The sequence below is a fragment of the Orussus abietinus genome, unplaced genomic scaffold (genome assembly GCF_000612105.2).
Source record: "Orussus abietinus isolate OABI.00-Male unplaced genomic scaffold, Oabi_2.0 scaffold14, whole genome shotgun sequence".
NCBI lineage: Eukaryota > Metazoa > Arthropoda > Insecta > Hymenoptera > Orussidae > Orussus > Orussus abietinus.
This window is the reverse complement of record NW_019395994.1, coordinates 32,365-57,208: the sequence shown is the minus strand read 5'-3', so window position 1 is coordinate 57,208 and position 24,844 is coordinate 32,365. Positions and strand designations below refer to the sequence as shown.

At 41.8% G+C, this 24,844-nt stretch overlaps 2 protein-coding genes across 4 annotated transcripts; one reads left to right on the top strand and one right to left on the bottom strand.

Annotated features, from left to right (window-relative positions):
• The first annotated feature begins 298 nt into the window (after positions 1-298).
• Positions 299-8,796, top strand: LOC105698336 (ubiquitin-conjugating enzyme E2-24 kDa). Of its 2 annotated transcripts, none has more exons than XM_012422514.2 (6): positions 299-440; positions 2,512-2,646; positions 2,753-2,803; positions 2,887-3,019; positions 3,096-3,243; positions 4,103-8,796. In XM_012422514.2, the coding sequence occupies exons 2-6, from the start codon at positions 2,516-2,518 to the stop codon at positions 4,198-4,200; spliced, it is 561 nt and encodes a 186-aa protein (XP_012277937.1). In that variant the 5' UTR covers positions 299-440; positions 2,512-2,515; the 3' UTR covers positions 4,201-8,796. The 2 variants fall into 2 exon arrangements, with proteins under 2 accessions (XP_012277937.1, XP_012277935.1); XM_012422512.2 differs by lacking the exon at positions 299-440 and adding an exon at positions 748-969.
• A 6,616-nt stretch (positions 8,797-15,412) lies between these two features.
• On the bottom strand, positions 15,413-24,744 carry LOC105698326 (CD63 antigen). 2 transcript variants are annotated; one of them, XM_012422501.2, is made up of 6 exons: positions 24,521-24,744; positions 22,413-22,601; positions 21,610-21,780; positions 18,758-18,979; positions 18,345-18,406; positions 15,413-16,005 (listed from the first exon to the last, which is right to left on the bottom strand). In XM_012422501.2, the coding sequence occupies exons 1-6, from the start codon at positions 24,581-24,583 to the stop codon at positions 15,987-15,989; spliced, it is 726 nt and encodes a 241-aa protein (XP_012277924.1). In that variant the 5' UTR covers positions 24,584-24,744; the 3' UTR covers positions 15,413-15,986. The 2 variants fall into 2 exon arrangements, with proteins under 2 accessions (XP_012277924.1, XP_023289851.1); XM_023434083.1 differs by having other exon boundaries at positions 15,413-18,406.
• Positions 24,745-24,844: the final 100 nt, after the last annotated feature.

Sequence of the window (24,844 nt, the reverse complement as noted above, 5' to 3'; positions counted from 1 at the left end):
TGATTGAAACCGGCTGAAAAAGTCATGGATCCCTCACAAAAGTTTCAGACCCTGTATCTGCCATCGCGATTGCGCGAGCCCTCACCAGAAACGTGTTGTGGTGCCGCCACTCAGAGGTTAATGGTGGCACGTGCATTAGTCGTCCGCATCCTCCACCGGGGGGGGGCAGCACGGGAGCAATCTCCCAATTCGTCTCTGTCAAGCAATTCTGCAGGAAAACAGGACCGCGTTTCCATCGTGCTTCTAAATCCGGGATATACCGGGTCCGGGCCCAGTAAATCGGACGTCTCTGGGCGTCTTCGTCGCAGATTAGATTCTAAGATTCTCGATCTACTCTTACATTCGGATTTACTGGGTTTGAACCCAATGAATCCCGGATTTTGAGGGCGATGGAGACGTAGTCAAGGACCGTTCGAGCGGGCTATACTTGATCGCGAGAGGTATTCATTTTAGCATTTTCCCTAGATTCGAGTTAGACGACCGACTCCCAGTAGCCATAAAACCGGTATAAGATAACACGTGTAAACGTACTCCATGGTGCACGTCTCAATCGCGACCCGAGCGAGACGGCGCTACTTTCGCCGCGGCTGGCCGCGGCCGAACGAGCGAGATGGTCTGGGCGGGCGAAGCGCTGCACTCGCTCGAGGGAGCTTCCGGAGGGCGCCACACCTTTTCAGGGGCGCCTCGGTTTCCGGGATCCGCTCTTGGAGAGAGAGGGCGATTCAAAATCGTCCCTTTGTGCGCTTGTGTACTGTTTTTCGTCGCGGTGCGGTCGGCGGTGACCCTGCCTCTCGTGTGGTAAATTTTCCCGGCCATCGTAGGTAAAGTACCCGGAGATTGCCATCGGCGCGTCGTCGCGACGGACCGGCCGCACGCCCGCCACGCTCCCGTAATACCCCGGGACGCCGAGGAGTCCGCGGCTAACCACGACGAGCGACCATCGCCGACCGCCTTCTCTTCGGCACACACGTACGTACGCGATCGAGCGGCGACCCCGAGGAGCCCGCCGTCACCCCCGCCGTCACCCTCGCCATCACCCCCGACGTCACCCCCGACGTCACCCCCGACGGTCTCCTCTCCAAGAACTCGCCGAGCGAGGCGAGCTTGGAGAGGAGACCGTCTCCTCGATGGCGACGACGACGGCCACGCTCCGGAGTCATGCTCCTCTGACCCTCGGGGCCCTCGTCCTTTCGTCCACGACCCACTTGTCCCGGGCTCGTTCAGGATCTTCGCAATGATATCGGTCCCGAGTCGAGCACTAGGAGGTCTTCTGTCTTTGACTCCGCTCGTACTCTGCTTCTGTCCCACCTCTCGGTGGCTTGGACTTTTCTTTGACTTTTACCCTCTTGTACCTCCTGCAGGGTATGGTAAACTTTCTATCGACCTGGTGCTTATTATTTGGTTTCCATATTAACCGTACATCTTACCAGTCGATGTATTTGGGTGACTTTTCGTCAGGGTGTAGCGAATAAATTTGAACGAGGGTGAATGCACCGCGATGGTGTTCGCATTCGTAATTCTCTATTAGCTGAGAACCAATTCTCAACCGTTATCTTGGATACTCGAAAGTTCTCTGTATTCGATGTCCTTGTTAACATTGAGAATTCTTTATGATATTCGCCGTAAGAGTTATCCGTAGCTATAAACTCGAGGAATGAAATTATGGAGCATCGTGGTTTGATCAAGGAAGATCGTGGAGAAAGAAACATTCGATTGAAATGTCTGGATGAAATTATAAATGATCTTTTTCAGACGTTTGTTTCCTCGGTTGTAAGATCGTTGAGTATTGTGGTTGAGTATGGAAGAGTGGAAGAAAGTTTTTGGTAATGAAATTTAATAATGGAATGCGTTTGAGAATCGTGAAGGTTGATTTAAAATTTTTAAATAACTTTCAACAAACCGTTTAGAATTTAAGTCTTTGTTGTGAGAGTTTGAGATATCGTATAGATTATGGAGTTAATAGTTTTTATCGTCTATGGACTTAATAATTACTTGAAACGCATGTATTAACGTGTTTAAGATGTGTAACATTTCTTTGATCAAGCTGTTCGATTTCACGGTACATATTTTCTATGAATATTTCAAACCAGGTTATTTAACAAAGCTGTGCATTTTGGTTACTTTTTTTGGTAATGATATTACAATTTTAATCGAGATCGATGTTCTCGTTGAGTTAATTCATTTAAATTTTCAATACCAGTAGGATCATTCTTTTAAATTCTTAATGATTTCATTACAAGTTTATACTCGAGCTTGCCTAAACTCGACTCAAAATAAGAACATTCATATTTAATTGTGTACATAAATGTTTATTATATAATTTATGGACGTACTAATTCTACTCTCGTTTAGTTGCATAACATCTTTTAGATAGGGCATTATTACTTTCGGTAGTGCATTTTATTTTTTTATGCAATATAATATAATAATGTATTCCTACTTGCACTCTATGATTTTGTAATGTATTTGATTAATTTAAAATAATATAGCTATTTCTTAAATTGATTTTAGAGATATGTCATCTGGAGCAGGGTCTAGTGGGACTGGGCGAGGACGCGGTTCGTCACTAGCGGATAACAAACCCGAAAATAAGGAAGCAAAACCAAATCCAAAGATGTCTAAGGCTTTAGGAACTTCTGCCAAAAGGTAATCTAAGTTGACACGATACGAACACCTAGTACTCAATGATTCTTAAATGTTACTTAAATTGTATGTTTTGGAGCTGTAAAAATGAATCGTTTATACTTTACAGGATACAAAAAGAATTGGCAGAAATCACCTTAGACCCTCCACCGAATTGCAGGTTTGTTGCATTTCAATAACGTCTTTTGTATTTAGCAGAGATATGCTCTTTACCTGTTGGTTTCTAATATTTTATTTTAACAGTGCTGGTCCGAAGGGTGATAATTTATATGAGTGGGTTTCCACTATTCTTGGACCTCCGGGTTCCGTTTACGAAGGAGGAGTTTTCTTCTTGGATATACATTTTTCACCAGAGTACCCTTTCAAACCACCGAAGGTAAGTTAAGCATCTTTATGAGCCATTGAAGATTCGGCAAGAACGTTTTGAAGCTAATGGGTAATTACGGTTTCAGGTTACATTCCGAACACGCATCTATCACTGCAACATAAACAGCCAGGGCGTAATATGCTTAGACATATTGAAAGATAATTGGTCGCCTGCCCTCACCATTTCGAAAGTCTTGTTGTCCATATGTTCCCTCCTCACGGATTGCAATCCAGGTTTGTTTCTACAAAAATACTTTCATTAATACATCTTTCTGTTAAACTCTGTCAATGAAAAGGGCAAGATGAAATACAGGGGTGTTTTTAAGATTTCTTTTTTACCCTCGAATAAATTTTCTATTTTATCTTCAACCAATTTTGATAAAATGTTAAATCTAGCATACTGAAGTCACAAGCTTTTTTCCCTGAAAAATTACATTATTTTTACCTCATTTTTGAGTGATACTCGAGTCATGCTCGAAATTTCATAAAGAATCAAATAAATCTAATATTGTCGCCCTAAAACCACTTTGAACAAAGTTATCAAGTCAGACGTCTTCCGGCACGAAAATGCAAGTTAAAATCTAATGGTTATTGGGTAGAAAAAAAATAACAATAAGTTTAATCCGTATATTCAGGACGGTATCGGGATGAGTATTCCATTAAAGAATGAAGAAATTATTCGAGTTTAAAAAACAGAAATCTTTAAAGGGACACCCCGTGCAATAAAAAATCGTGCGGACTATTAATATTATTCGATCATATTTGTACAATGAAATCATAAGTTAAATCGTTTAATCGATCTGTACTATAATATTAACGAAATGAATAAGTATGGAATTAGAATATATCCTTAAAATAATGGCTGAATATTTAAATTTAACATAATTTAAGAAATTAACATCTAATAAGTATCGTGTATCGCTGTTGCGGATTTTGATAAAGCTCGCAACGCCCGTGCTTTAACCTCGACCTAATTTTATTACCGCGGCTGCGACTTCGATACAAGGACAAGAAATGCTTTAACGTTTACACGGTACAACTTTTGATCCTTCGTGTCGGCGACGGAAGTTAACGTAACTTTTGTGTCTTTCAGCCGACCCGCTGGTAGGGAGCATAGCGACGCAATATCTGCAAAACAGAGAGGAACACGATCGCATAGCGCGACTGTGGACCAAACGCTATGCCACATGAGCTCATAGCGGAATCAAGCGAAACTCCTGTTAGTCTCATGCCAGCCAATCGTCCGTCGCTTCTCTCGTCAAACCTTGGCTCGAACGAGTTTGTCGATCATCCTCTCTTCCGACGAGTTCCTCTCGGAGCCGGGCCAGGAACTCGGCTCGAAGGGATCGGAGGATGGCCAGCAACCCTGAAGGACCAAGTCTCGCTCGAGATCCGCGCGACGTGCTTCTACGTGGAGTGTATGAAATGTGCCTAAGAAGAATGAACGGGTGTGCGAATGTCGTATCTCGCTAGTATGCATGGGGCATGGGCTTGGAGTTTTCATTTCTACGGTGAACGCCCGCGGAGGCACGCCAGAGAAAATGGATATATAGGAGGCGTAAACCGCGACGAACCTAGTATTTAAATGGATGATCCGTATTGTACATCAAAACAATACCACCCAACCCTACTGAAATACTTCTAGGATAGGAGAGATCACCCGAACTATAATTAATAACGGTAAACGCTAAACTGTAAGTAATTAGATACTTAGGTACGTAAGGAGCGAAGCATTCGAGGTCCGACGACGCATGCGCGCACACGGCCGCCTCGTTACCTATACGAACCATATATATCCAGACCTCGCGTTGGACCTCCGACTCGAGAATTTTCGGGAATGGCTTTAACCGAGTGGATGGGTTGACCTCTTCCACTGCAAGGTGAACTCTACGCATACATGGGGTTCGATCTTTTTACGCGTGCCCAATGAGCGCTAGTTGAGCCCCGGCGAGACGTTACCGAGTACTTAACGCCAAGGATCCAAGTTTAAGGAATGGGAGAAGTGCGAATCTGCTCTCTCCATTACTATAGAAAAAAGTCAAGTCAAAAATGAGGAATTTCTTTAAGTTTACCCGCCTCCGATCGCTAGGATGTACGCGAAGATATGGCAGTTTCAATTTTTCGAGTTTACCCCTTCTACTGCAATGCGAGGTCTAGATATCCGTGGTCCAAGATGCGAACGCGTACACGCGTAACACCCTTTTGCCTCTCCCCCCTCCCCCCCCATATTTTTCTATGTGCTCGAACCTTTTAAATTATTCATTTTATTTGATGTATTTACTCCCCTCTCCCGAATGATTCGCTCGATCGTTTCGTCCCGTACCGAAGAATCGGTGCGGGTCGATCTAGCGAGGTCTCCGTTCTCGATCGCCGATCGTCGTTGACGAGTGACGAGTGACGAGTGACGAGTTACTCGATACGCGCTCGGTCAATGACTCGAACGTCGTTTGGGGCCACCAGCTGATTCCTTGTATCTGTAAATAAATCTTATTTCTTGTATATTCAAGCTAGCGTACTCGAGGAACACGTCATTCTAATCTGAATTTATATATTCTCTCTATTTGTATACATATATAATTATTTATATATGTATATTACGAACGCGTTAACTTGTACGTCGGGTGTCAGCCGTTTGTCTTACAGAAATCGCGGGTAACGTTTAGCTCGCCGTTCGAGACGAGATCCTAGGAAAAGTATCCGAGGAGGACTGCTTTAAGGGGTTACACCGCGGCGAGTGTCCGAAAATCATTGAGATCATCGATGAGTCGGACGCTGTTACGTACGCGTGATTTCTTTTTACGTAAGCGCGATATGCCCCGACGGCAATCGAAAGCGATGCGAGAAATGTGCGGCCGTCAAAGTGTTACCGAAACTTTTATCGGTGGGGCCTCGCTATGGAAATAGAAAAGAACGTAAGATATACTTTTGTTGTATACAAAATGGGGGCTATAGGACAGTTTTGCAGCAATCCTCGTTGAGGTGGCGTCGATAGGAATGCTGTTGCGAGAGGAACGCGTTTAAACGTTTTTTTTATTTCCGATGTGGTTAACGAAACGTGCGAAAGATTGACATTTATTTTAGATTTTAATCTCAACTCGTTAAACGAGGATTTTCCATCGATTGATCTTGTAAAAGAAAATTCGATTTTTCTAAACTTCTACCGTGGTGTAACCTCTTTCCTCGTATGTCGCGTATCAGTCGTTTGTCTTACAGAAACCGCATTTGCGAACTGCACTAAACCTTGCGAATAACAGTAATCAAACGGGAGGTTGAGGCGGTGATCGATCCTAAGCATCCCAACGCTTTTTTATGGATAGTAGATAATTTGACTGTGTTCATGTAATCGAAACCGACGGCTTCGAGAACGATCGAATCCGCTCGCCGATTCGCGAACGGAACGAGAGAAGGAGAGAAGGGCAGAAGGACAGATTTAGGACAGATTTAGGACAGATTTACGACAGATTTACGACGGATTTAGGACGGATTTAGGACATGGCGGGTGAACGTTGATTTCCTCCTTTCGAAGTCATTTTCTCTACCTTTGAGCATCTCTGCAATGAGCGCGAGCGGTTTCCCGATTTTCATAGCCAACCATTATATAAAGTATGAGAGAGTGAGAGTATTTGATAAGCGAATTAATAAGAAAGAAACGGACACACCTACTTTGTAAATAATTCACTCTGTGCGCATGTAGAAATTTCCTGGTTATTGAAGAAAAGGGGCGAATACGAGGGGTGGCTGAAATTCATAGCATTTCGTAGGCGAATTTATTCTATTCCGATCTGACGGTAGCTAACGTTTGCTAAAGGAATCATTATGACGAAATTAGCGGGGAAGAGATATATTTTTTAAAAGTATGTTTTAATCTCAAATGTATAAGTGTCGTAGGGTTAGATATATTTTGAAAAGTCTTACATAATTAAATGCAGGAATTGATCGCAGGTACCGGAAAGGCCTTCGAAGTATCTCTTCGAAATGTCGGTAAAGTAAGTTTTGCATTCCAGCATGTGTGATTTTTCAAACCATTCTCGGCATTATACGGTACGCATTATTTCGGGAGGCTTGAGATTAAAACATTTCTCGCCGCGGAGGGTAAAATGAAGCTTTTGTCATTTCAGTAATGCGTCTTCTTCATTAAATATTCCTACACGATACAAACTAAAAGAACATTGGTTGGGAACATTTCGATCCGGAGATAAATGTGTAACGTGTACATAGACGCGTTAGAAAATTCGTTGATGAAATACTCTAGATTTCAGTCATGTGGAACGAGAGAAAGGAAACTTGGATGAGATTTATTTTGATTAGAAATTCAAGGAACGTCCACTCGCTGATCCGAGACTGGACTGGCGACTGGAAGGAATTAAAATAAAATAATCGACTCGTTCTCTAAGCACTTGTATGTACAGTTTTATCCTACATGCCAAGTAATTGGCATGATCACTTCGATTTAAGGCGAAGGTGTCCGATTTCCTGTAAATATCTCTTTGTACGTGGAGTTACTTTTGCAAAGTGGTCGGAGTTCTCCCGAAATTCCGGAAACGGGTTTTGAGGACCGTGCGAACGCATTCTGCTCATATTTCACCCTTATACTCTACCATGGACAAGGTTTCTTCGGTCTTCCGATGTCGAGTAGATCCACGATGGGTTAGAAAGGCAAGTTGGGCCGTAACTTTAAAGTGTGCAAGAATTTCGTACGTACTGAAATGCAAAAGCTGTTGCGCGCGGAGCTCCGTAAACGTGGCGTGCAAAATATGTGCTGGAATGCTTCTAACGCGTGTACAAGCTTTTTTTCTATGTACATATTTTTCTTTTCGGTATATATCTTTTCATATTTTTACTCATTTTTACTGCCGAAGAAAAATGGACCGAGGGAGTTAAAAACTGGAGCATTTCCTGAGAAATCTTTCGTTGAATCGATGAAACTTTTGTTCGCTCGTAGAATATGGTTATCATACGGACAATCAAACATTCGGTTGATATGACAAAATTCTTTGGTTAATAACCTTTGACCTGTTGCATCAAATATTGCGATAGATCGCGTCAAATGTCAAAGTAATTCGGTACATTATACAAAAATATTTAGTTTATTGACCAAAATGTCTTCATCCCGGTTGATCGAAGCAAACTAGTTCGGTCTAGTGAACTAAAATTCGGTTTACTCAACCGAAAGGTCTTTTTAAATTAGACAAATGCAGTCGATCGAACGATTTTCTCCAATGAATCGAATCTTTGTTTCTGCGCGCGTGATTGATCACTTTCCCTCGTGAATGCCGTGAATTTATCATAAATCAGCGGTCATTGCGTCAATTAAATGCATTACCCGCGAAAGATCGCAACAATTGTAAATAAAACTCGCGCAAGTCGGAGACCAACGTGTATCGTTTAGGAAAATGTAAAGAGACGGTAATTCGATTTTGGTTGAAAAAATACTTGTAATTACCGAAATGTGGTCATAGACTCCTTTCATTTCGTTAAATCTCACGCGTGGTTATCGGATATGCCTAACTTTGATTTTCAGGTGGTGCAGATTGGCGAGTGGGGTACGATAAGAGACTTCAAGTTAGAGAAAATCGTTCCGTGTTCAGTATTAAGGGTTGAATTAGCTCAAGAAAATGTACATTAAAATTCCCACGTTCTGGCGTCGAGGATCTGGATCGAGTCAGTGAGATAATTCCCTTTTCGTTAATACTCCAACGATGATGTACTCTGTAATGACTTGTGCCATTTATGTAAACCGGAATTTAAGCCAAATATTAGTAAACGAGTGTCGATTAGCCACGTCAACCTGTTCTAATTGTCAGTCCGAGTTTTCTGCGTACGTTTGAAGGACTTCCTGCAGAAAGCATACTATGTCTGGGTCATGTGCATTCGTATTGACGCATTTTCTATATCACGACGTACCGATAGAAAACAACCATTGACGCCGACGCTGAGCTCAAAAAATGGTAGTTTTATATTTTAACTCGGGTCCACGTGCAAGTAGCTTGTGACATTTCTCGCTGGAACGGCTCGAATTTGCGCAAGTTCACGTCCAAAACCATGTACACCGCTCTCGCAAGGTTTACTTGCACGTGGACACGAGCCACTAGAACCAAAAGAACGTAATTCCCCCTTACCCTACTTGCCAGGAAAGTGACTCGAGCGTACCCCATCGATTTTCTTGCTTCCGACATATGACGTGCTACACAGTACGTAAATACGGAATGACACCTTTGGACTCTCTTAACTTTTAAACTATCCATTTTTCGAGGTTGGTTACATTTTATCATGATTTACGGTACACGCCAGGTCCAGCCAAATTCACCGGGACTCACCGGGACTCACCGGTAACCATGTGATTACCCCGGAAGAAGAGTGGAACAGATGGGACTAAGACTTTTCATTCCAGCGAATACCTGATTTTTCCTCAGTCGCTAATACTGCCGGTGATAGAAGAGAAAAGCGAAGTCCAATCCCTGTCGATTTTTCTGACACACGAAGTGGAGAGTCCATGAATTGCTTTAACGTCCCTTTAACGTCCCTTTAACGTCCCGGGCGAACATTCAGTTTTATGGTCGTCTTACGCATACGTATTCGCCATGCAATTGACTCTAAAATAGAAAAGCTTAAATTCGCACGGCTCCGAAGTGATCGATAATTGATAATAAATTAGAGATTAGAGAGACTCTACTTTATTCCGACGCGCCTTGCGACCGAAGCGTGTCCCCGAAATCAACGTTGGGTGGATGCTTCTTTTTTGGAGATTATACCCACACGTGAATCCTCTAGTGGAAGTTGCAGAGGAGCTGCCGTTTAGTTTTACGCCAAATACTTTTTCGCATCTCTTGCGCGTGGCTCACGGAAAGGAACGAGAGCTTGCCAACGGGGCTTCTCATTTATTTCGGATTTTTATATCAACGTAATGTAAAACGCGAAGCAATAACTATATCGATTAAGCGTCACGACTTTGAGACCTAAAAAGCAGCTGTTTTTTAGACTTCCTTTTTAGAATATAACAAATACAAGTGACAAACATTCCAAAAAAAATGACTAACTTTTGGGCATCAAAATGGTGTAAATCCTTACCTGCTAACTTATTTATACGTTTCACTCCAGTTTCTGATTTAGGCGTATACTCCCTTCTGTTTGATGAAAACGGGACGCAAATGAAACGTCTCGAGTGTTGCTCAAAATAACAGACTTACATGGTTTTATTTTAAACGGTTTACCGCAATATAACTGATAGAAAGGGAAAACGACATATCCGTTGACAAGGAATTGTAGAAACGAACGATATTTTTGTCATCGTGTCGATCGTTCGGTTAATTTCAATCAACTTAATAGTCCGTTGGTATAGCCGTTTAGTTATTTTCTTTGTTACCGTTGTTACATTTAACGAAATCAAGAAATCGCAAACGGATTGCACTTTCTCTACTCTGCTAAAAGAATTCTGTGAATACACTTTAACGTTGATACCTAAAAACTCATTTTACATTTTTATAGCGACGAGAAGCATTTCACGACCTTTTGCAAAGGTTTACGAAATTCTCGTTTCGGAAATTTGGTGAACCCGTTCACAAGTACGTGCAGCGAAAAATAAATTGGGCGAGAAAATCTGTAGCGGCATGCCCTCGGTGCAATGTGCAACTTCCAAAGTTTCTTTCTCTCGTAAGAGAGATCGGCTGGAGTATAAAAATCCTATAAGAGAGGTTCAATATCCAATGTAATGGTAAATGTTAGTCTGCTAGTTAGTGGCATCGATATGAAGATGAAATAAACTACAATATGCATTGGTTCGGCGTTGAAAGTTTCCCAATCCTCGAAAGAAATGGCTCTCTGAGAAAAATTTACAGCGGAAGTTCTGGAAAACCGGATTACGTTTTAATGGACGTCTTAAAAGGTCTCGAGAGAATGCGCGTCGATTTTTGCATTACACGAAGAACCGTTACGACAACCTTTGCCCGCGCAACTGCAATTTTTGCTTCTATAAATGCTTCCTCGTATTCCGAACGAAAATACTTTCTATAAAAAAAAGAAAAAAAAGGGAAGTTTGCTCGCTATTATCAACGAAGTAAGTAATAAAAAAATTGTTGCATAATCCTAATCAGAAGTTTTACGTTATTTTATTACTTCATGTTACGTGACATTTCAAGAAACCCAACTCTAATCAAATACGCTATACGTTTACGTTAGGGAGATCTAAAAAAAAGAAACGATGCATCAGGAAGAAAGGAAGGGGAAGTTTGGTAAAATGAAACGTCACGATCTTTGGTGTTATTAATTTATTATACGTAATAACAGACAGACAAATATGTGCTAAAGACAGGTTGTTGGCTCCTGGGACGTCAATTAAAATGTACGCCATACGCATTGAATCAACGGCGCGAATTACGTTTACGTCAACAGCGTAAACGCGTCGACCTCGTGAATTAGATTTTTCGCAAATCGTGCGGCCAGCCAAAACGGACAATTTGATATAAATTTAAAGGTAAAATCTGACACTCGAAAACACCATTAGATGTTAATACTGATTGCAACAGAGTAGGTCAGTCTTTTGTAGATTTTCTTCTCGGTATCCCGGCGAGGAGTGCCTACACCTTAAAAGTTAAAGCTTAAGGTGAGGTGAAAGGCGCCGGGAAATTTAGTCGACGTCGGTAACAATGATTTCCTCTAATCGATACACCATCCGAAACACTCCTCCATGTTACCGACGTTTATATTTATATCGATAGTAATGTCCTACATTGAGAATCGTATGGAATGATATACCTCATATGTCTTTTCGGTAGAATGATTATAACGAGATCGAAGTAGAACTCAAGTAATACCGGGATTCATGAATTTTGATAATGTAATCGACTATGGGGTTATTTCTTGTATTCGGTGGGAACTAAATCTTTGTTCCGAGAGTACTCACGGTGCCCGTGTTGTCCACATTATTCACCTTAAATTCGCGGATACCCTGTTTTCCCTTTCTTTCGGGCCAAAACGTATCATTTCCAATGACATGCTATCATGTTTTAAGTCCTGAAGAACGATTCTTGACCCTCTCCCTCGTTACTATCGGGACTTCTACAGATAAATCGTGGTAAAATACGTGATCATTGGTTCTGGGGTGAACTGAATAAAATTAAGTTTTTTTTTTAAATTCAATCTTTGAACGAGGAATGATCTCAACGCCTATGGAATCACGCAAAACAGACAAATAGACTCATGCATCTTTAACAAAAATTGTATTTGTGAAATGTGGTTGTCACCGATCTTTAAAAACCACCTTTCACCACGCTTTAAGGTGTTATAAAAGGGTCATTCTAAATATAACGATGGCGCCTTTAATATGAACTGGGTGTACCGAGTCACTTAAAACTTCAGCATGTGCTTATGGAGATTCTAAGGAAGAACGTGGTGCTCATAAAATTTCATTTTTCAACAAAAAATGTATTCTTAGTCCTAGTCTCGGCTAAATAAATTAGAAATGAAATTTCATAAGCACCACGTTCTTCCTTGGAGCCTCCATGATAACGTGCTGAAATCTCCATCGATTCTGTGCATCCAGTTTGGAGAAAAGTTGATATATATAGAATGACCCTTTCGTATCACCTTAATCCGAAGAGAGAGAGAGAGAGAGAGAGAGAGAGAGAATTAGGGCACCCTGGGGATTCCTCGGGCCGATTCGAAGTCGTCGATCGCGATCGGGCCAACCAGGAGGAACGAACTTCGTGTTAAAGTGCTACAAGTAAGTTCAGAGTAAGCGTTACTTAACGTTAACACAACTTGAATCGTTACCACCTAGTCGATAATGACATAGTTAAATTGATATATGTATATGTACGAGTATATACTTAAATCATGCGTTAGGCACACTCGAAATTTGTGCTACGTTAATCGTTACACGTATCGCGAGTTCGCATCTCGCGTTGTCTTTTAGCGTTTTCAGAATCGACCCTAACGGTTGGTCGAGCCGAGGCCTTTATTACGCAAAGACGGGACTATACTAGATGGTACCATTACTCGACGTTATGCCGTGATGCAGTTATATCAGGAATTGTGCAGAATTGTATTTCTAACTTTGAAAAGTAAATGAAAAATCGGCGGGTCGTTTTAACTTAGCGTTTCAAGAGTTCTTTTTGCACAAACCGAATGCATCGTCCTCGGTACTACGAAGTAGAAGGGATCGATATGAACTAAACACGGAGGTTCAGCGACACCGCCGGCTCAATTATTAACAACGTGACGTTAGCAAGGTCCATACTCCACGTATGTCGCTCAATTATTTCATAGGTACACGTTGAATGAAGTGCCCTTAAGGGCTCGGTAAAGGCAAGTCGGCGATATTGGATTTTGACGACGGGGTGAGAGGAAACTGCACGAAACTTCCGGCAGGTATTCCGTAAACCGAATGACATTTCTCAAGAATTACCACGACAGGAAGAGGCGAATGGAGATAATGACGGGCTCACAATTCCTATGAAATCATTCAAACCATGACGAAAATGTGGACAATGTTGTTTTTCACGCCTTAAGCTTGAAGCGACGACCATCAAATAGTAGCATAATGTTATACAGTGTCACATCTGTCAATTATTCATTTGTCATTTACTTCTTTAGTTTTGTCCAATTAATATTACTCAGGATTTTGGATCTAGTTCTACTCGACCTTTAATCACCTTTATGGCAAGGAGCTGGTTTTCTTAGGTTGCATAGAAGCTCAATCTACTTGGCCATAATAAAACGAGGGTGTTCATTGACTTTCATTGAGGAAGTAAAGAAATTCAACGTTTATCGAATCAATTCGGAGGAATTGACCCTGAATTCGGCTTACCAGTAAAGCTTTGAGCTTCCAACTTTAGCAGTCCAACTGTTGTTCAACGGATAAAGCGGTTAATCGATTAAATGTTTAATTAACGAACCCCGTACTTATTATCTTGATTGCATTGCTCTTTATCCGCGGAAAACGTATAGTCTTCTGGCTGGTTTCGTTAAATAGCCAACAAGAATACGTATTTCCCTCGTAATATCTTCTGATATTGACTTGCTCCAAAGCGAACGTTTAGCGAGTTCATTTTGAGCCCGAAGTACTTCTTAGAGAGTACCTTCTTAGTGGGTTCGAAAGTAATACGTATTACGATGCAACGTCTCCTCTGCGGAAACATCGCAACGCGAGCAAAAAAATTAACATTCTAGGTGACACGTTTAACAATTCTTTGAAAGTTTGTTGTCTAAAAGCGCCGCGCATGGAATTATTCAATACATTCGGTTTAAGAGGTTAAATAATTTCGATCTTTTGCACTGGTTTTGGAAAATAGAACAAATTTAATGGAACATAAATCGATGGAGCTCTGCTATATAAGTAGAAAAGAACCAGTTAATATATTTCTTTTCTTATATACAAAATGACGGCTATGGAACAGTTTTGCCGCAACAAGGTGAGGTTTTTTGAAAACTTGAAGAAATATTTCCTTAGTTATTTTACGAGCATTCTGTGCCCCATAAAGATATACCGTGTATGTTAAACATTTGCAGTATGTTCTGGAAACAAGATATTCGTCGTGAAGATTTGTCGTCATAGAGAATTTACAAGACACAGAAGTATTACCTGGGTAAACGACAATGAAAGTGCATCGGACTAACAGTTTTCCATCTTTCCTCTTCTGGTATGTTTTTCTTTTTGGCAAACTCCGGCAGCAAATGTACGTTTCGAGGATCCAGAATACAATTAATGCTGGAGTTTGTGACACTTTTCGGCTATCGAATAGACCGAGATCCTTCATCTTTGCTCCATCGTGTCATGGATCTTAAAAATTCTTTTTTTTTTGTAAATAATTTTTGGCGTAATGTGGCAGTAATTCCGTTTTTTTTTTTCAATAGACCTATAATACATCTTGTCAACCGTTCTAGACGTGCTTTTGACGAGAGTCCTAATTTCATCGTATGTTATTTTAAAGGACACAAACGAGAGTTTTATACAGAAGTAACGGGTACTGTACAATCATAAAGTAATTCATGTAAGTTAATAAGTTAATATATATTAACTCGGGTACAAAGATTCAATGAGTTACAGCTAAGAATCGTGTCTTATCAACGTAATTTAATTTTGTTTCAGAGATGAGCTTTTCTTCGGCGCATAACCTAGCATATGACACAAAGTTTCTGTGACATAACTAAAATATAACAGGGACATTGTTCTCGTTGAATCGTTTCGTTAAAAGTAGAAAAAGTTTAACAAAAATCCTTAACTAAATTCAATAGTTGGACCTTTTTTTATCGAAAGAGATCAAAAGGTACGGTTGCGTTTCGACGCCAAGTACGAAGAGCGATATGCCTTATCTACTAACGGCGAGATGACACCGCAAGCATTAATTTCTCGCTGGTTCAANTTAATCCTTGGGATATAATGTAAATCCTCTACAATAACTTTACATATCGATAAATTAATTCGATTTTGTTTCAGAATTGAGCTTGTTTGGAGAGCCAAAATATGTTGGTTTGAAATATGCTGAACCCCTTATTGGTTTTAAACGGATATCCGGACAAATCTTTTTTCTTCCTTGAGTGATCATTCTCATTGGACGCAGTTCGGCAATCTGCTACATCCAAATAACATTTGTTTAGACCGGGAAATCCTGGGAAATTCCGATTGTAAATAAATGTTATCTTTCTGTACAAAGTCACAAGATTGGTTTCCAAATTTGTTTCAAGTTTGTTTACAGCAATCAAGTCCAAGTCATGTGGTGAATTGAATCCAACCTTTTGGATTTGGTTTTCGCAATCCGTACCGTTTCTTGGAGTTGCAGAGTGTCGTCGTATTGATCCTCTTCGCGTTAATATTCTCTCTCCTATCATCTTTCTCTCGTTAATCTCATTTTTTCCTTACTAGACATCCATATAAGCACATTAAAGATGGCTACGCTCGTTAATGAAACCTACAAATATCTCTCTACTAATGCATGATGGACAATACACATTATGAAACGTGCCCCCTAACCGGCATCCGATCAATGCGCCGTTGTTTCGCTGTAAGGAAAAATGTTCATATCACTTATCGCGTCGACGTGAGCTCGACACATGAATCTTGACTTAACGCAAAGACGACAGAGTACAGATAGTGCAGAGGCAGTACGAAAAAATCAAGCCAAAATACGTATAAAACAACGAAGAAGCCGGCGAAGAGCAAAAATGACGCTCCAAAAACTTTGTGACATTAATTCCGTTAAATTTCCTCGTTTCATTGCTTTCAACTATTGTTCAAATCAATGTAAACATACATTACACCAATTAACCAATTCTAGTACCTAACAATATAGTCCTTACCGTAACACACCGTTACTCGTTACCTCGACGCGTATATGAAATCATATACGAATATATATATATATATTCTGTTATGACATTGAGGCTAATCAAATATTCTGCGTAACGCTACGTAAATTTTACAATATACAAAACAACGGAATACTTTCCTAATATTATATAAATAGTGAAAATCTTAAATTAAACGTATACTCTGCGCAAGTCGTTCTTATAGATTAAGGGCTCTGGTTTTGGATAGAAAGTCGAAAAAATCAATTTTATTTTAAATCTCCATAATACCGTGAGATGCTCACTTTTCGCGCCTTCCCTCGATTTCCCTTATGCAATAGAGATCCAGTATCTTCAACGTGGGTTAAGCATTTGGAAGCAAAGTGTGAGGTTACGTACGATAGAACCTTATCCTACCGTAGCACCGAGCGGTGGCAGCTTTAGGAAATAAAAATGGTATCAAAAAGGGACCGCCCGTCACCACGGAAATCGACCAAGTTTCCAGCCCCGCGTGTACGGCCGCGATCGGGAGTAATCGATCATTGATCGTGCCTGCCCGAAAAATTACGCAGAGTTACGACGGAGCCTCGAGAAAAACCATTCTTAATTAAAGATAGTGCGAGTTCGGCGCATGCGATGTACTCAGTCGGTACGGATACGAAGCAAAGCTTTCCTCTCCCTTTCGCATCCACGATTACCGTAATCACCGTTTGCCTATGCGTGTACACGTAAAGTCGCATTTTCCATTGAGCGCGTAACATCGGCGAATCACTTGCACATTTTTTTTCACTTTAATAAGCGTCGCGAGCCAGTCGAATGAATTGGAAAGCGCTTTTACTATCTTTCAAAGTAGACGAAAAAGTATCAAATATAAGCCTGAAAGAAATGATGTCTGAATTCTGTTATCTTTTAATTTTGACTTAAAGACGCCAAAATCCGGTGCATAAGACATCTTTTCGTCGATTGTATGCTATAACCATATGATAACTTTTCGGAAAATTCGCCATCATTCAGATATCGTTTAGTCATCGTTGTGCTGTCTGGGTATATGATATACTTAACATCAACATGTTCACCTAAGATTAAGCAATGTCAATCCAAAGTATTTTGACATCTAGTCTCGCGGTTGATAAATACTAAAATTATGTTAAGTGGAGCTCATAAACGATTCAAACCAGTCGATCAAACGTGTCGAAAAAGCGCTTTACTGTACAGATCGGGACGTAGTTGGTAAAATAATTTTCAGCTAAACAGATTTGCCTGTTCGAAAAAACGAATAATAATCGATCTTCAATGTTGCGATCTGCACGTACAAATCATCATGGCTCGACAATTACATCCGCACGAACAGCCGAACAGAAGATTCCGTAAAAAGATGCGCGTCTTCGGCACGGGTCAGATAGACACGTTAAAAACGTTAGATATAGAAGAGAAATGATCAAATCTATTCTCTATCGGTGGCTATTACTGCCCTATAACTGTTCGCCATTATTCCCTTTCCGAAGTGATCTATAATCAATGACGTAATCTACGCGCCATCAAAACGCGCACTCCTTTACGGCTTTTACGAAATACGCGCATACGTCAAATACGAAAAGCAAAGTGACATTTAGCGGGCAGACGATGATGCCGTGAGTCTGTTGTTTGCACGCAAATCCGCCTTTCGTCTTTTGCAAGTGTAACACGTAATTGCGCTTAAATCGACAGAGCGCAGTTGACGCGGATTACTAAATGCTCTCGAATTTGCGGATACCAAAAGAAAGGTAAACTTGTCAACATTCGTTAAGTCGTTCCCGCCACGCGCATTGTCGGATTAACAGGTCTGTGTAATTTATACAAGCTGTGAGATAGGACGAGCAACGAAAGGAGTAGACACTTTATGTGCAATTGTGCATAGACCACAGGTTCAACGGTTATATGGAACAATGTACGAAGAAAGTGTACGGCTTGCGTGACAGAAGAGTGTCGGCGGAGAAACAAAAATACCAACAAAGGTAGACAGAAGTGCATGTTATATGCATAGTTGCAATGAAAATTCTTATTCGTCAGCTTACACAGTCTCGTACTCGCGGCGAATCGAACGTGCCAAACAGCACGCAAAGATGACACCAATCAGCTGAAATTAAATTAAATCCCGATCAGAATCTCTCCGAAGATAGAACAAAGGTATAAAATACATTCCCATGGTGTACGTCCAATTTTTTTTCTATATTCACATCTACGAATGGTTATCTTGCAGACATGGTCTCGGAAATGTATGAAAAGGAAATCTTTCGCGTCCGTTAATGTAGAAATATCTTACACCGAAACGGAACAAGATATTTCATACATGAATGTTAATCGATCAACGTTGAACCATGAAAGTAGCAATTTCCGGATCCTCCATATTACCTTCCGGGGTTGAAATTTCAACGAGGCGCCATTCGAACTTATCATTTGCGCGTTCAGATTGCAGAGGACTATTTACCTGGATCAGAGCAATTCCTATAACAACGCCTCCAATGATAACGCCGTTGTGCTCTATGGCAAATTTCATCTTATCGATGCAGCCCTCGTGATAAAAGCCGACCGAGTTGGTGGTGCAGGAGTTGGGGCTCGTAATCTCGGGACAGCAGGTATCGGGTAAACTGTTACTGGAGAATCCATTATCTGCCCAATCTTCGGGACCCCTCATGCCGCAGCAGATAAGCTGAAACGGAAAGTATTCATTACGAGAAGGACACAATGAATTCGTTGGTTTTCGCGGTTAATACCAATTTACAAATACATAGTTCCACTTGTTATTCCCATTGTTGTTCGTTTCATTCTAGTATACCGCTTAAAAATGTAGAACCTGCCGTGTCTTAAATTAAACGTGGAATATAAAATATCCATTGGGGGGAGTTAGTAGGTTGTGAGATGCATTTTAATCTAAATGAGTTTAATAGAGAATCCAAGGGTAAAGTAAATATTTGTTTATGTGGGCAGTCTTATTAGATATTTTATTTGACTTGCAAAGGCTGGAAAGTTTTTATTTTATTGTTTTTTTATCCCCCTTTGTCAGGGTGTACACATGATTCCAGGAGAACGGTAAGACCGAAACGAAGTTAAAGTGGATTAAAAAATTAGGAAGGTTATTTAGGAATCGTTGACGCGGATTTATGACTAACAATTTTGTTTAAAGATATTAACGATTAAAGCGCAAACAACAAAGAAAAATCGATTTCTATTACTTATGTTGTTTACTAGAATAGAAATTTCCTTTTCATCGAAGAGCCGTACCGTCGGATCCTGACATCCATGTAAATGCATGCTTATTATAAAAATAAAAATAATAAAATAAAATGTTATGAATCCCGGGGGCATTCATATTCGCGCGGTAAAATATCAAACGATTCGGTACTTTCAGGTTGGAGAACGGTTTCACGAAGAAGACTCCTCGGATGTTGCTTTCATATCACTTCAAGTGCCTTAAATTTCGTTATATTCGTACAAAGGAACGAACGAATGGATAACGGCGTAACAGGAAAGCGTGATAACTTAGCAGTGTATACGTTAGGGGCAACGTGCTAAATTGCGAATTGTGCACAATGCCCGCCCCAATATTAGGTAATATGTATAAAATAGATGAAATTGCTCGGGCCTTGTACGGAATGCCCGTACTCGTCACATTATCCAGAATCGTGGAAGTCGTCGTTTCTTGGTCGTATCTGCAGTAGCAATGGCACGAGTAACGCCTGTAAGATCTTTCGGACCTTGATAAGATACTTGTTGAGCGCAAGATTTGAACATCGATAAAGCGGGCTGTCGAGGACTTATGCAACTTCCCTTTCACCTCGGTAAGTTGCGCAACGGAAACGCGCCAAGAAACGGAGATAGACGACAAACCGCAGACCGAGCCGTAGAATGCGAGACCGGTCAACGGTGGATCGACTTGGATAGACTTTAACGCACCGGAAGAGTCGGTGGCCCTTCTTCAGGGTCAACGTGCACACTCTTCCTCGGCCGTCGTTCAAAGTCATCCCGCGTGTTCGAAAACGGTAAAAGCGTTCTTCGCTGCGAGTCGTTTACCAAACACGCTTCTACGAATCGGTCATTATTTAGACGAAGATGTGATTATTAAGGTATCATCGAAGAAGTGCACGGCGCTATTACCGATCGATTCGTAGAATCGATCAGGTGCAAGCTTGACACGCTCGTAAGAAAACCGTTCGTGTTGTTCGCAACATGCGATTCGTGCTTATCGACCCGATCGCAACGCGTACGCCTCGAAGAATTTACCGATATAGACGACTTATTACAGTTAACGCTGATTACGTTAGTTTTACATAACCTGTAAATTGCCAATAGAATCTACAACGAGGCTGCCGTGTTTGGAGAACAAGCTAGAAAGCCCATCGATAGCTCTTCTAAGATCCGGCAAAGAAGCCTGGCCATTTTTCGCATTTATTTCAAGATTTGCCAAGGTGGGGTGAAAGTGGCCTCCGAGGGGTCCAATTATTTCGAACTTTGCCACATAAATATGAAAGCCTTGAGGAGGGTTCCGATGGGACAGGAGTCAAGATAGACGGTGTCGTTGACACATTTTTAATATTTTGTATTTCTTGAGAGCTTAGAATCGAAAGTAAAAACTTTTAGGACCTAACTGTAACAATCTAGACTACTATTATGGCCGAGTTTTACTTGGATCTCTATATAATCACTCTTTACCGACGTCGATCAAATTTCTCGACGCGTTTCACTTCACCTTAATCGGTCGCGATGAATCGACTTGCAGCAAGATGCAGGAAATGATTGGATTCGGGGGGAGTGGAAGGTGTTGGGAAGCATTTCCTCGTAAGCGCGTCGAGGTGTAAATCTTTAAGCTTTTCTCCTGGCATCGTCCATATTTGTCCGCCTTGAATGCCATTGACCATATTACTTGCACGATGGATACTCGTGGACGCCTACAGGAAGTTACAAGTCGTGACTGTACTTTTGCGTACGGGTAATGCGAACGGAGATATCGATTTACAATAAAACCAAGGCTCACCTGCAACCCACACTCTTTTAATGCGTTACTATCTTCAAAGATACTCCCTGTTAGTTGGACCCGTACGACCATTTTATCGTGACACCGATGTTCCCGCGTTGCGTTCGTTACGGGCGCACGGAATGACCTAATGCTTACAAGGAAACATTCCGAAGCGTCCGGCCCCTTATATTCGCGCCTTTCGGTACGTATAAAAGAGCATAAGAAACTAAGAGACGCAAATTACATCCTTGAATTTATTTTCCGTTTCGAATTGAATTTCACTTGGCATTAATTCAAATGAAGATTTCTAAGTAAAGACTACTCACGTCATGTTGCACAATGTTCCAGGAATGGCGAACTTCCATATTGGTGGAGTATTCTGGCATGGTAGCGTTCATGCGTCGCTGTAGCATCGTTCCAACTTCACCTCGCATCATGTATCCAGAAATTCCAGCTCCCAATTCCAGAGCGAATATCAACAGCAGTAACACGGAGAACTGTTCACCGACAAATAGAGGAACGTGTTAGAGACACAAACATGTATCAACGATAATACAATAATAGTCCGCGAATTCTACCGTTATTTTGGTAGAAAATGAAACCGTGTATTACCGATGGATATTTTTCTTTATATTCTTGGTTTTGTTTGTAAGACATTTATGCTTTGTCGAAATAAGGAATTAAATTAAACTCTCCGATATTAACTTTCGGTTCAATATTATTAATTGTTTAATGCGTCGAATCGCATTCCCTATCTTTTTTAAAAACAAGCAAAATTTAAATTATTTCAAATTTTTAATCTGTACTATTATTTTGTTGATTGTACCGGATTGTACTGGAGTAAACGGAGTTGTAGGTGGCAATACCGATTATTCCAATAAGGTGACCATTTCCCCGTACCGATAGTATATAAACGCGTACGAGATTATATGTCTATTCGCGGTAATCCCAAAATCTATCGGCTCGATTTCGATCGGGCTTTTCTAGGTACAATTTAGAATGTAAGCCTGACCGTTTCTCGAAAACGTAGAGGAAGCGTTCCACCGCGAGAGGTGGAAGTTGTTCTTGCATGCGACGCTTCGATTGCTTCGCCGTAAAAGCTGGATCAACGACCGCAGGGTGTACGTACCGTTATTATCATGCAGTGGTTTTCCTTCACTGCCCCGCAGCATCCGAAGAATGACACAAGGAAGACAATAATGCCCACGACGATCATTAACACAGGCGCAGCGAAGAACCAATTGTCGACGAAATTGCTGTAGCCTTGATACATCACAAGAATGATCGCTCCCACCGACATGAACACGATCCCGGTGATCTGAAAGTAAAGGTTACATACGATACAATTATTCCTTGCAAATTTAATTTCAACGGTCATATATTTACAAATTATCTTTTATTACATAAGAACCGATTATGATACGAGGTCTGACGATTTCACGGCTTTCTTTTAAAAATTAATGGATAAAAATGGATCGTTTTATCGGAAACAAATTACTTTGCTCGATGAGCCATTTAAGTGTTTGAATCCATGGTACTTGGCTGATTGCGTTTTCAACCATCGGGGAGAATTTATCAAGTAGGTCAGGAATTTCTGAATTTCCGAAAGATTTTTCTATCGAGAAGAGACTTTCCGAGCTGCCTAACGGAAATCTACTATCCTTTAAAAATTCATTCCGCAAAAGGTGATAGCTAAGCTTTTATAGGCGAGCACGCAAAATGGATACAGAAATATTATTCTCCACATATGGGTGTACAGTTAACATTGTTAATAGTGGTAAATAAAAATCTATGTAACACGAGTCCTCAATGTTTCTTTTATAAAATTACTTGGTCGAAATCAAGGTAATCATCCTGCATGCGCTGCTGGTCAAATAATGGACCCGCTGCCTTCTAAAGGCGGCTAAACGCGACAAACTGTTGAGATAAATCCGAGCAAACGGATCTGTAGAGGTTTAACTGACGCATGGATGCTACAGTCCTCGATTCAAGTGCACGGATTACAGGTAGTTGCAATTTATTGTTGCGGGTGTAGCCACCTTAAGGGTATCAATTGTAATCCGCGCAGTTAAATCGAGTCTTTCTATAGCGCCGGTTAAATCTGCACAGGTGAATTAGCATGGACCTATCGCAACCCTTTGTAATCTATGCAATTAAAGTGAGTTTCTCTATACCGTCGGTTTGCATAGATTTATCGAGACCGTTTGCAATCTGTGCAATTAAATCGAGTCTTCCCGTAGCGTCGGTTAAATGCGTACAAAATGGTTTCTTCACGCTTATCACAAAGATTTATCGTTACGCGTGCAGCCACCATTACGGAATGCTCATTCCTCCGACATAAATGATCGCGGTCTTTGTTTCCCCCAAGGGGTGTACTTTAGCGTCGCTTTTTGGACGTTAGGACAAAGGAAAAGGTAAAAAAAGCTTCACAGAGCTGCATCGTCAGGCTTGCAAAGTTCTTTCGCTTCGACGTGCACGTCAGCGCTTTCCCTTTGGAAGGAAGTGCCTTCTAGCCTCTTCTTCTTTAGGGCTGGAACTTTCCAAATAGGTTCTTTGAAGATCAATCTTTCGATCTCTTTTCTTCCCGATTTTCTACGGAACCAAGTAAACATTTCGAAACTTCATTGGGGTCAGAACGTTCCTTAGGGACTTGGCATTGACAACGTAAGTCTTCAAACGATCCGGAACACCAGCCTGGAGAAGTTTCACGAAAGATCGACCCCTTAACTGCGCCGATTACGAGTCGCTGCGACTTATCGTAACGCGTAGTCGGCTAAAGCGCCCGATGCGTAGTAAGAGCGATCGAAATAATTGGCGCGTTTCACCCGCGGGGAAGAAAAAGGATCCTCACCCCGGCAGGCGAGGAGGGCAGGAGGACGTCTCGACCAATCGGGGGGCGCGGTTCGCCAGGCGTCGGGGCGCAAACGGAAACGCCTTGGATAGGTAAGTGACAGGTTTCGCGCCATTATTTCGCCCACGACGGACGCCGCGAGGAGACGCCCAGGAAGGAGAAGCCGGCGTCGCCGGTCTCCTTCGAGCGCATCGCGGCACGAAAACAAAAGACAATGGCGGCCGCCCGGGCGACTCCGGCCACTTGGCGTTTCCTTCTCTCCGTGTCCGCGTTATCGAGCGTCGGCGCGTTTTCGTGCTCCTTTCTTTCCCGGCGAGCCCTCCCCCCCTCTTCCGCGGAAAAACACGCGCTTTTATTTGGATACGAGCTGGGCTTCGGGTACTCACCGCGAATATCAGGTTGAAGAGGAACAGCAGATACTTGACGCACGCCATGCCGCCGGACACCATTTTCGACCCTCCTTTACTCGATATCACTCACTCGATATCCCGAAAATACGATTCACCGGCCTGGACTCGCCGGACGACTTTTGCGTTCGTTGCGTATGCGCCGATACTACGCACGATGTTCACCAGTTGCTCCCGGCTCGAACGCCCGTTCGGTTGTGATGACTACGTGCGCGATCCGCCGGTAGTTCGGCCAGCGGATGACCGAGGCGCCACGAGCGCCACGAGCGCCACGAGCGCGACGCGCGCGACGCGCGCGCAAGA